Below are 12,500 nucleotides of genomic sequence, written 5' to 3' on the forward strand. Positions count from 1 at the left end.
TCGTTGGGCATCGCGCCCAAAGTCCCGTTCGCTAACAAAATGATGACAGCAATCTCGCCTTATATCTCGCAAGGATTCCAGACCGCGCACATTCACAAGTAACTGTCAACTTTATTGTCAAATTTTCACTCGTGAATTTGCGCGGTCTAGAATCCTTATGAGATATAAGGCGAGATTGCTGTCATCATTTTGTTAGCGAACGGCACTTTTGGGCGTGATGCCCAACGAGTTTGCCAAGCAGAAAGGTCTCTGATGAGTCCCTTGGTCGGGATGAAACGAGCGTCGTAAGACTAACCACGAACAATGTGTTTTCACAAGTAACTGTCAACTTTATTGCCAATTTTTCACTCGTGAATTTGCGCGGTCTGGAATCCTTATGAGATATAAGGCGAGATTGCTGGTCTAGAATCCTTATGAGATATAAGGCGAGATTGCTGTCATCATTTTGTTAGCGAACGGCACTTTTGGGCGTGATGCCCAACGAGTTTGCCAAGCAGAAAGGTCTCTGATGAGTCCCTTGGTCGGGATGAAACGAGCTTCGTAAGACTAACCACGAACAATGTATTTTCACAAGTAACTGTCAAACTTTAGTGTCAATTTTACACCTCTTTTAGTCTCCAAAAATTTTGCATAATCGTTATTTGCGATTTCTCCTAGAACATGAAGATGCCCCGAGAGAAATCGAAAATAATGCCTATGCAAATTTTAGGTGGATCAAAGAGGTGTATGATGGGATTTGTGCAAGTAGTGAATTGGTGAAAGTAATCTCTTTGGTTTGGGAGAGATGATTACTCAGTAATAGAGAGATTAACGCCCCGTCTACACGAGCAATTTTCATGGGGCAAATACATTTGATCGTGTCGATAGCACAACAAATAATTGTGGACAATCCGCAGTTGAGTGGGTCAGCAATACCTTTGGACAGCGGAGATAACGTATAAACAAGTCGAGGTTGCCTGGTAGTTTTCCAAAGGCAGGAATTGGAAGAGTAGTCTACACAAGCAATTTTTCGTATTTGACAACATTTATTTATCATGTAATAGTTAACACGCCAGCTTTTAAGAAAATACATTTGTCGCATAAAAATTGGCCACATTTCCTCGTCTACACGAGCAAATACAACATTTCGCACAAAGATTGCTCGTGTGTACGGGGCTTTATTCTCTCTTTAAAAAGCAGGCGGAGAGCTTTGAGGGTAAAGGGGCTCTGTCACGGTAGTGCAGTTCATTTTGTGTTTTTGCCAATTATTCGCCCTTCTTCGCTATGCAACGTAACGTTAATATAGAATTTACTTTTAAACGACACAAATCAAAGCTTCTTGACAGAAAATATCAGTTTAGCGTACATGATTTAACTTAAAAACAACGGGGTTAAACTTTGAAAAATTGTTAGGCTGAACCGCTTTCAAAAACTTTTAATCTTTTTCAATTTTACCCATGCCTGTCTCCTTTTGTATTTGCTGTTTTATTCAATCGTAGTTAATATCTGGAGATGGTTTTGAAACTCGACACGTTTCTTTCTTTTATGTTTTTGCTCGCTGTTCTGGCCCGGACCATGCATAAACCACACCCTTTTTTCTAAAAGACAGGCAGTCAAAAGCTTCGATTAATTCATTCAAACTCAGTTGTGAACCGAGGACAAACGATTGTGCAAGGAGGTCTAGGTCAAATTAACATGAAGTGCAACAGAACTGTTCTTGCTTTCGGGGTTTCATAACCAGTTCTTCTATATGAATTATGATTCAATGAAATTTTTCGTTTTTACGTTCCGCTCGATTGGTTGTCAGTTCCCAGTCGCTGAAGTTGGCTAAATCTCGTGACACGGCCCTTTTAACTTGGAAAGTGGAGATACGCATGTATACATGATTTTAAATCATTTCTTTACTTCCTTACTTTTTGTGTATCTCTTTGCGCATGGATATACAGAACTCGACCTTCAGTCTTGCAGTCAAAGATCAAAGTTTTTAACCCAAGGTTGGTTGGCAAGGCTTGAAGCTTTGAAGGAATTAAAAAGGATCAACCTCTATCGAGTCAGTCAAGTGACAGATGACGAACTGGATGCGTTTATTCAGTAGGTACATGTTTTTTACACACTCATTTTACAGCGTCTTTCCTAACGTCGTTTTGTGCGAGGCTTACACCACGTAGTAGCCGTGCAGATGGACGCAACAATTCCCAACAATGTAAGCACGTGCAGCGTATTATGGGAAGGATACGATCCATAAGACTCTTTTAAACTTACAAAATTTGGCTGCCGTCTTGTTTTCAACATGTTAATGCGTTGCTATCTCCATGCAGACCATATGTAATGCGCCTTTGTGTCCCCAACAATGTTGGAAGAGCTGTGCCAACAACGGATCCAACATTGTTCCACTACGCTTCGACGATCACGGAACGAAAGAAATCTTGGGAGTTGTTGGCTCGAAAGTTCGATCAGTTTCAAACTTCGTGGAACAACTCCCAACTAATTAGGGTGTGCAAACGAACGCCACATGCAACACCCAACAATGTTGGGAGTTGTTGGCCAACAATGTTGCGTCCTAGTCTCTCTGTTTGCTCGGGGCTTAAAAAGGCGTGGTGCCTTGTGCACCTGCGGTTGATTTGTCAATCAACCATGGATGAATGCATACAGAGCTCTGTGATAATTTGTGCAATAGAAGTGCTTCTAACTGCAATATGTCCGTTAGCAGTCGTTCTTTCTTTAAATCCCCAGTCACTTTTCTCGCCCCAGAAATATCTTTTAGGGAACCCGTCTCAGTGTTGCTGTTTGTTGGTCGCCATCTTGGATTAGCAGTCGTGCTTGAATGTATTTGAACAACATCACAGATTGAAGCGACCCCTTCTACAGTGCGACTTGTGTTTAAGGCGGGCTCGTGCACGGAAACAGACAAGCAAACTCTTGACTCTACACCTCCAAAGCCTCTGCCGACTTAGTGGATTTGGTCTCTTGAGAAGGGCTTTTGTGAATATTCTTACAGAAGGGAGGGGAGCAGGTATAAAACACGGGTCAAATTTCACAGGTCATTGTTTTACCAATACAAAAACAACCCTAACCGTTCGCCGATGCTAATATTAGGCCTATTAACTTTGTTTAGGCCTAAGGTTAGCTTTAATGAATGTAAAACAATGACCTATGACTTGTAACCTGTAACCTGTGTTTTGTACCTGCCGGAAGGGAGGGCTCATTTTCGGTGGATAACTTATGCCTGTCGTGAATAAAAGAAAACAAATCATTGTCAATCTTGAACATACACAAAACAAAATTATATAAAAGCAAGAGAACCTTTTTGATCGTTTCAGCGTTTTTACATGTCCTCCCGTGGTTATGATGTTGCGGCCTTTAAACGCGGTCATGTTCGCACAACAAACTGTTCATAACAGTCAATTTGATATTTGATTACATGGTGGCTCATCAATGTATAGAGGCACATGCACAATGGAAGGACCAGATGATAAACAGTGCATGTGAGAAGAACATTTGGGACTTAAGCGGCCTTCACTCGGCAAACTCAAGTTGATGTGTGTGAACGGCACAAAAACAGTCGGCAAACACGTTGGCAAACGGTTGGCGACAAATAGAACTTGTCTCTATTCTTGCCAATAGTTTGCCAACATGTTTGACAACTGTTGTTGTATCTTTCACACACACCAACTTGAGTTTGCCAACACGAATTTCCAAACTTAAGTTTGCCGTGTGAAGGCCGCTTTAAACAACAACAAATTTCGTACCCAAATTAAAAGAAGTGCATTTTACAAGATTAGTGTTGATAAAATAAATAAGAGTACATGACAGTCCTAAAATAACCATAATGGGCTAATTAGATGCTGGACAACCATCCTTAGTTGTTTACATACAATCTTATTTAGGTCGGGTACTAAAGACAAAAGCACATACGACAGCACACTTGAACACACAAAACTAAATTTAAACTACTAAACTAGAGCGGTTTTCAAATGAGTATCGTAAAACCAAAACCAAAGTAATTACTTTGGCCGATCAAAAAGGACGGAGACAATCCAGTAAACCAATCAAAACTCGAAGTAATTACACGCAGCCGACACAAAGCGCGGGAAAATGTGCACGCGCGAGCCACGATTGGTTTTGACTTCGCTTCTGATTGGTTGAAAAAGTGGCGCGAGAACTTTGAGCCAATCACTGAGCAAAGTAATGCAGAACCAAAGTAATTCGCTAATTATTTTCGATACTCAATTGATAACCGCTCTAAATTTAGAGAATTGATAACAAATTGCTGGAAGAGACAGTATATTTAAGATCTACGAGGGCGACGCTGACTAAAGCGTCACCTCAAAATATAACTTTTTATTCCATCTCGTTCTGGACATATGTTGTGGGCGAAGTGTCCTGAAAACAAATTGGGTACAAGCGTTTTCATGCTGAAAATATTGTCATTAATGTGCCAACCAGAGCCTCATTGGCTGTCGAAACAAAGGTTCTTTTGTTCCTGTGGTTGGCATATTTGAATAACAAGAGCAATGTTTGTAAACAGATATCTTCCGAATTTGGTGATGTCACGTCGCTGTTATGCCGAATACCGCAAGCGTTTGCTAAAATGCGTGCCGCACGTGCAGCACGATCTCATTTCCTTTTTTAACCAATGGTATTGTTTTGTGGTGTTTTGGTTGCCGAAACCGTCGTAGCTTCTTAAACTCCCTATAACTTTCGGTTCCATGCTTTAAAAGTAAAGTAATTCACAAAACCGGCAGCTTTATCGAAACTCGTAAAATTTGACAAGTAAGGATTTTCATTTTATACTCTGCCTTTTTCTACGAACAATGTTTTAAAATACTCTGAGTTTTTGTTTCTTGTTTTTATTGACTAAATACTCGCAATTAAGTTGATTTAACCTAGTCCATTCTGACCATTCCAAGTTGCCGTGGGTCACGCGAAACTTAGGTCACGAGCTTTACTCCGTGAAACGTGAAAGGTTGGATGGCAAGTATACTGAGGGAAGCTGCAAAAGCCACGGGTACCCATGACTAGGAGCCCCCCTATGCACTATATCCTTGAGTCAACCTTTGCGCGTATCTTTCTCTTTTTAGAACCAACCCTTCAGCAGGATACTCGTATTTACATCAATTTGTTTTTGCTATTTTTGGCTTCGTTTGGGAATAACTTTATTCTGATTGGTCATTCTAAACAGTGCGTGCAAAGCCGAAGAACTCGTGGCGTCCTAAAAATAGAAAGATACGCGCAGAGGTTGACTCATAGGGCTTGCTTGGGAGAGGGAAGCTCTTACTCACGGGCTCCTGTAAAAGCATATGCGCGAACCAAAACAAGTTTGGACCGCGTCGGTTAGGCATGGCTAAAGATGGTCCCTCTTCTTCGCTTCACCATACTTACAAGAAGTTTTTTTGTTTTCTCTCCAGTTCAATGAAAGGTCTCCAACACCTGAATTTAGGCGGTTGTACTGCTGTTCTCGAAGGTGATCGACTGATGCAGTCACTGAGTGTTTACTGCAGGTGAAGGTTAAGTGTGTTACGTCTTCTTTCGATAGCATTCGTTGATATCGATATCATCACCGTCGTCGCTGCCCATAAGGAGATTCATGGTGCTTTGTGTACACGTCAAAATGTATCACAAGTTGTCTCTAAAGCGTAAACGTTTCATGTATTCCTTTTTTGGTTTGAATCATCCTGTTTAAAGTGCAACATACCCCTAAACCTTTTTTGTGGCTTCAAAATAAATTTTCGCACTTTCCAGACTACGTCTTTGAAGGAATTTTTGGATTTGGTCAAGTCTTCAATTTTGTGAATTTTTTAATTCGGGAAAACCTTCCCAAAAAGACGCCATCTTTGTTTTTAAAGGTCCGACTGAGGCAACAGTCGGGGAGGATGGGACTAGATGCATCTGATATCGCACTTTGGTTAACTTTTTTTACACCAGACAACGGGACAGCATTGTGCACACTCAACACCTTTCCGGCGACCTGCATGGTACCTATAATGCATGCGCACAGCCATGTATTTAACAATTAAACCCGTAGCCCGCAAGGGCTACGGGTCAATAGCCCATGAGGCGAAGCCGAGGCCCTTGAGGCGAGGCTCTTGAGGGCGAAGGGTCTAATTGTTTTAGTATCACCCAACTAGTCGGACAGAAAAGCCAATAATAAAGTTAGCAAATGCGAGTTGAAAATATGTTTATTTGGGAATAAAACAAAAGAAAGCTTCACGCTTTTCGCTACTCGAGGACTATTACTAATAGTCCTCTAGTAGCGTACCCAATCAAAATGCAGCATTTGCATTAGTCCACTCGTTGGGTGATACTAAATCTATATATTCTTATTTGGCCGCTCCCCGTAGGGCTTTTCAGGGCCAGTAAAGATGAGGAAAACCGGAGAAAAACCCTCGAGTCAGGCTGAGAGCCAAATACAACTGATCGCAGACGTGTTAGGCATGGCTCATGACCAATGCGCCTGCGTGATTCCCCAGAGTGTACTTCTCGGGTTGTTCTCGGACGGTCACCCATTCAGGTGTAAAGCCCATCCAACAGAACTTTTCACTTCGCTAGTCAAACGGGAACCGGTGTTTTCCTTTGCGTTAGCTTTTAGCCTGGGGTAAATACAGCCGTTTATCTTTACCCGAAGGGCCGGAGTTTAAGGAATTCTGTATAATTCCCAGACGCGAGTGATGTTGAAGTTTGGGAGAAGATCAGACCAAGGAGACATGGCGTGACGGTCGTCGTGCGCCTATTTATACATGGATTTCTGGAGATATCTGATCATCCACGGCGTGTCAGCCAATGTTAGCTTTTTCGGGCTTGCAGGCCTCATCATCAAGAAAGCGTTTGAGAATGCGGATTGCTTTAGTTTTTCCCACTACCGAGATCTATTGTTCGGTTAAAACCATTCACCCTTGTCACACGGCGGCCATATTGACCAGGGAGACCGAAAAAGCTTTGTTTTACCACCCCAAGCCTCGCAGTGGAAAACATGTGGGTGAGGCTTGGCGTGGTAAAACAAAGCTTTTTTGGTCTCCCGGGACAATATGGCCGCCGTATGACAAGGGCGAATTATGAGCAGGGCTGGCGCAGTGGTGAAGGCACTCGCTTCCCTCCGATGTGGCCTGGGTTCGATTCCCAGACTCCTCGTGTGTAGGGTACGTTTGTTGGTTCTCTACTCTGCTCCGAAAGGTTTTTTCGGGGTACTCCGGTTTTCCTCTCTCCTCAAAATCCAACCAATGATTTCTATCTTCAGTGTCCCAAATTAAGGCCCCTCCGCTATAGAGTGTTTTCATTCACGTGGTCAGGAACCTTGTTTCTCCACCGAAACAAAAGGAAACGTTTCAATGATAATAAAGCTCAATTCCCGGAGGGTTAGTTGGGTACACCAACGTGGTCGCCCTTCCATTGTTAAGTTACACCAAGATGGCCGCCGTGACATCACGTGAAAACACTCTGTAACACTAGACATTTAAATAACGTCCATCAGCATCTCTATTCAACAAATTAGCTATGTTCACTTCTGTTTAGGAGTCTCGTCTCGTTAGATTTATGGCGGAACAAGGGACTAACTGCTGAGGGGATTGTCTGTTTGGCTGACGGCTGCGTTTTGTTGCAAGAACTGGATATCGGTTGGTGGTGAGTTTTTGGTTGATAGAGCGGTTTTCAATTGACTGTCGAAAGTAATTAGCGAATTGCTTTGGTTTTACATTACTTCACTCAGTGATTGGTTCAAAGTTCTCCCGCCATCTTTTCAACCAATCAGAAGTGAAACCAGCACCAATCGTGGCTCGCGCGTGCACATTTTCCCGCGCTTTGTGTCGGCTACGTGTAATTTCTTCGTGTTTTGATTGGTTTACTGGATTGTCTCCGTTTTTTTTGATTGGCCAAACTAATTACTTTGGGTTTGGTTTTACGACACTTGATTGAAACTCGCTCTAAATAAGCCACATTTATTGCAGTTTTTGACATTTCTTTTTTCTGGAAGTCTTTTGTTCATTCATTTCATATCTTTGTTTACCCTCGGATTTTAGAGTAGCTTGGTGTAGCTAGTATCTCCGAGCGTTTACCTTCCCGACCATGATACACCACGGGGGCAGACCACAACACAGGGAACTCCATACCCTGCTCTTTGCGAATAGTGTGTGGGTTCTTTTACGTCCCACAGGTTTATGAACATTGAAGGGTTGTGAGACGGGGCCTACGGTTTCTCTTCCTTATCCGAGAAGATTAGCCATGAGAGAGTCTAATCATTTACAGATGTCCCTAGGAAGGCAGCACTTTGTCCTCAGTTTTTTAAAGACTCCGAGAGTTGGTCCGGCCAGAGTTTTGATCCCGTGACCTCCCCTGCACAGTGGTCCAATGCTTAACCAACTGAGCCAACCGGTTAGTTTTCGGGTATCATACCGAGCAGAAAATGATTAACAAATATTCTACGAGGGCACGCTGGATATGAAAGTGATAGATAGTCATTTTATATCCCAACAAGCCCGAGTAGAATAATTGTTTTCCATGGTCTTCCCGGGTGTAGTATTGTTGAGTACAGCATCGATTTCTGCCTCGGTCAATTCCGGTCTAAAACGGCTTTTGTCGGCCATTTTTTCTCAGAGCTGCAAAAATGTTTTCAGCTCGCTTTATTGCTGGAAATCAGATATCCGTAGTTCAGTTTTTAATAACGTCAGTTTTTTTTATTTTCTGCTCAGTTGCAACACCTCGAAATCACAAATGCTTTACTGAGGATTCTGTTGGGTAAAATGTTCTTTGACTAAAAAGTGCGTTTACTTGAGAGGCTTAGTGGTTCCCGAAAACAAAACTTTAAAACCCGCTAAGGAGAAGTCCAAGTATTCTCTGATATTTAGAGTGGTTTTAAGTCGGTTCTTCGTCGAGAGAGATTTTTTTGGCTTTGCTTAACTACGCTTGGGGAATTGCTTTTAAATCTGGCGCCACATTCTCAGATGTGCGGAATGCGACTGGTTCGCTCTCCTTCGTATCCATTCCCGTCCCCAGACCTCAGAGCGCTTTTTTTTGGTCAGCACAAAGAACAGCTCTGGGGACGAGAGTGGTTTATACCGCGCTAGTTCACAGCTACAAAAAGCTGCTTTAAGTTGTCTTCGACTCATGTCGTTGTCTGGGAAGTTTGTGGTTTGCCAAAGTAAAGTCTTCATTTGTTTCAGAAATTAATGTTGCATTTGTACATTTAGTTACATTCACTACAGTGATACAGTCCATTTTCCTTTTCAGCATAAGCGTGGCTTCTCCTGCTTGTGTGGCCTATTTGGCGTCCAAGTGTAAGAAGTTGAGGAAACTATTTGTAACAGCTATTAGGTAAAGAAAGCCCTTATTCCGACAAAAGCTCGTGTTTGGTTTTCACATGACGTCACCGTCGCCATGTTGGTGTCTCCAAACAAAGAAACGGCGGCCATGTTGGTGTCCCGACCCACTCCTCCGGAAATTGGACTATATTGTTAGGCAAATGTTTTCTTTTGTTTTCGCTGAAAAACGTGGCTTTTCATCACGTGAGTGCAAACCAACCATATGACAAAAAAGAGGAATTGCGACCTTGAACTAGTGGTGATCAGGAGGTCGTAGGTTCGACTCCTACGAAAAAGCACTCGGATTTTTTCCGAGTATCCCCGAGTCACCACTGACGAGTCTCCTATATCTCAGAGGTAGAACATCCGAACTAGCGATCAGGAGGTCGTAGGTTCGACTCCTACGAAAAAGCACTCGGATTTTTTCCGAGTATCCCCGAGTCAACGCCGAGAAATAAATCTCTTGGTGATAGAACAAGTTTCTCTACTGTTCACAGTACGGAATTTGTGTTAGTGAATATATTGTAATCGTTGCAGGAATAAATGAGTTTAAATGACCTTTTTGTGCTGCGTTATCTCACTGTTTTAGTATATACTAAGCAACTATTCACCTAAGTGTCGATGTCGTTGTCGGCTAGAGGTTTCGTGGCTCGATAAATATCCACCACTAGCCACCTCCACTTCAGTGAATCGTTGTTAATTGTCAAGGAAGGCCCCAAGGAAGAAGCGGCCAGCATACGCGGACGCACGCGCAAACAAGTAGCGGTATTCTCGCAATTTGTGGTGTGTGCATATTGATCTCTGTCCTTTTTTTTAATGTCTAATATTCCAGGTGTATCAACGATGACGTCATTGGAGCAATAACGGACCATTGTCCTGATATCGAGCAAGTAGACGTACTGGGAACCGGTTTGATTCATTCGAACTCAATAACAAGGTAACACCGAGGAGTGTGTCCGAGAGCAACGCTCTCTCATTGGGGAGAGCCTCCTTCGATGTGTTCCGGGATGGATTCAGTCCCGGCCCGCATTTACCTCAGCACTTGGGTTGAACTAACCCCTCCATCATCTTTGATATGAGATGATTTGTGGCCTCCCCAATTAAAGTACAGCAATTCAGCTGAAAGGCTGTTCCTCACTTGTCGTAAGTAAGGTACTAGCGCATTAGATCATATCCACATGTATTTTGCGCTATATAAGTAATAAATTATTTATTATAAAGAACAGTCAACCGAGGCTTCTGAGTTCGCGTTTGTCTCTTATGCGTTTTCATAAGTCGCAAGTGAGAGCCAGGTTTGAAAACACCATTTTATCTCGAATCACCATATATGGAAATAAAGAATAGACGCGTCCAAACATTGGCCAACAGTGGTTTGTGCTAGGCCTGAGACTGTCTTTTATTTTGGCGCTCTTTTTCGCAGCCAATAGTAGTCGTATACGACAACCAATCGAGATTGGTTCCCATGCATTTTCCCGCGCTTAGTGCCGGCGGCTGCAACACCTGCAAGTGTAGTTTCCTTTCATTGGTTCTTTTGATGTCTGCTTCACGTGATTAGGAACTCAAACAATGGAGAGATTAAGGATCTCGTTTATATGAAGCGGCAGACGGCAAAATGACACTGAAGTCGCTGCTTTTCATAAAAGTATGAAGAAAAGGAAAGGAACTTTATTCAAGTGTCTAGCCTTCTACCACTGTAGTACTAATTGGGGACACTGTAAACTGAAATCAACAAATTAACGCAAATCAAATCAAATTAAATGTTGGGTTTTTTTAGGGTAGAGGAAAACTGCAGTACAAACTTAACCCACGTTTTCGTCCCCATAGCCGTCGTGGTTTCTTAAACTCCCTAATCTCTTTAATCACTATGGCAACGGCAACGGCGCCCACAGCAACGAGGTCGTCAACTCAAAACGGAAATCCGCTTTATTTAATCACTTCGCGAATATGCAAACCCTTTTGATATGGCCAGAGGGCCTTGCTCGATTGGGAAGAGGACATGTCGAAATAATATCGTCTCGTTGCTCAGGACGGTCAACAAATCTATGACTAAAATGTCAAACCCACGTGTAAAACGTGCAAAGCGTGCATTTCTATCGGTTTTTGCTCATGAAATAAGTGGATTTTGAGCGTGTTTCGTTCCCGTTGTAGTCATTGTTTAAGTTCCGTAGTGACCAGGGCCCGGTTGTTCAAAAGCCGATTAACGCTAATCCCGGATTAAAAATTAACCAAGCAGTTTATTTTTCTACTCCCAAATGCTGTTCAACGCTGATATTTGGCAAAACTTTACATTAGAAGAATTTAATCCTGAAAAACAAAAATAAGCAAAAGAAACTTTCACTAAAAAGTTGAAAACAAGAAACAGGAGTTTCGCTAATCCTGGATTAAGTTAATCGGCTTTCGAACAACCGGGCCCAGATCTAGAATTTACTTTGCCAGAAGCCTATGCATGGTTATGTGTTTTCGGTACGCAATGAAAACCGCTTGTTCTCGTTTTTTTTTTTCTTGTGTTGTTTTCACCAGATTGTTGAGGCAGTGCAAGAAATTACAGTTCCTCGACGTATCCTTCTGCTCGCAACTCTCAACTGAATTTATTAGGAACTTGCAGGCCATGTATCCTAATGTTTCTTTGAAAAAGAGTTTTGTGGTGAATGAAGATCCATTGTAATTCTCCTTGTAGTTTACATTTGTAAGCGATTTTAGGAAGCTTTTGCAACGGTGAAACCAATAGACCAAATCGGCTAACTCAATGTTGTACCCAATTCAAATCTCTCGGGGTTAAGATGCTTTGTGTATTGACTGTATTTGCATTCTAATGTAACATTCACGTTGTTAAAAATGATATGGAAATAGCTGGAACGAGACGTTTTTATTTCCCAAAAGGTTTGAATTGGGTACAAAATTGAGTTAGCCACTTTGGTCTGTTATCGAAGGTATTGCCACAAAATACGAAAGAAAGGAATCTCTTCCGGATATGAGAGTGTTGAAGAGTAATAAAGTAGAAGTGCTGGACGCGTGCGGCGTGTATTTTGATATTTCTTTCTCCTCCTCTGCAAAACAACAGCTTGATATGACCAAAATAGTTTCCAAGACAACTTGAGCTTTTCCCGGTTTCCGTCGCATTAAGCACTTTGGAGTGTAACTACTCCCCTGGATGGGATGGCTGTCCATCGCAAGTTTACCCTCCTGCAACGAATTGCAAGGACTCATGAAGAGAGGCAACGTGACAGTGTA

General features: G+C 42.4%; 1 protein-coding gene across 3 annotated transcripts in view; it reads left to right on the top strand.

Annotated features, from left to right (window-relative positions):
- The window catches only part of LOC138046465 (F-box/LRR-repeat protein 4-like), a 32,299-nt gene that overhangs the window by 19,470 nt on the left and 329 nt on the right, over positions 1 to 12,500 (top strand). For 2 of the 3 annotated variants that reach the window (XM_068893103.1, XM_068893098.1), the window contains 6 exons: positions 1,926 to 2,070; positions 5,388 to 5,480; positions 7,489 to 7,596; positions 9,199 to 9,282; positions 10,102 to 10,206; positions 11,790 to 12,500. The exon at positions 11,790 to 12,500 is cut by the window's right edge and continues 329 nt beyond it. In XM_068893103.1, coding sequence (XP_068749204.1) covers positions 1,926 to 2,070; positions 5,388 to 5,480; positions 7,489 to 7,596; positions 9,199 to 9,282; positions 10,102 to 10,206; positions 11,790 to 11,934 — 680 coding nt within the window. In that variant the 3' untranslated portion in view covers positions 11,935 to 12,500. Of the gene's footprint in view, positions 1 to 1,925; positions 2,071 to 5,387; positions 5,481 to 7,488; positions 7,597 to 8,125; positions 8,344 to 9,198; positions 9,283 to 10,101; positions 10,207 to 11,789 lie in introns of those variants that run through there. The other variant, XR_011131730.1, reaches the window with a different exon arrangement.

This window comes from Montipora capricornis, chromosome 1 (assembly GCF_036669925.1).
Source record: "Montipora capricornis isolate CH-2021 chromosome 1, ASM3666992v2, whole genome shotgun sequence".
Classification (NCBI taxonomy): domain Eukaryota; kingdom Metazoa; phylum Cnidaria; class Anthozoa; order Scleractinia; family Acroporidae; genus Montipora; species Montipora capricornis.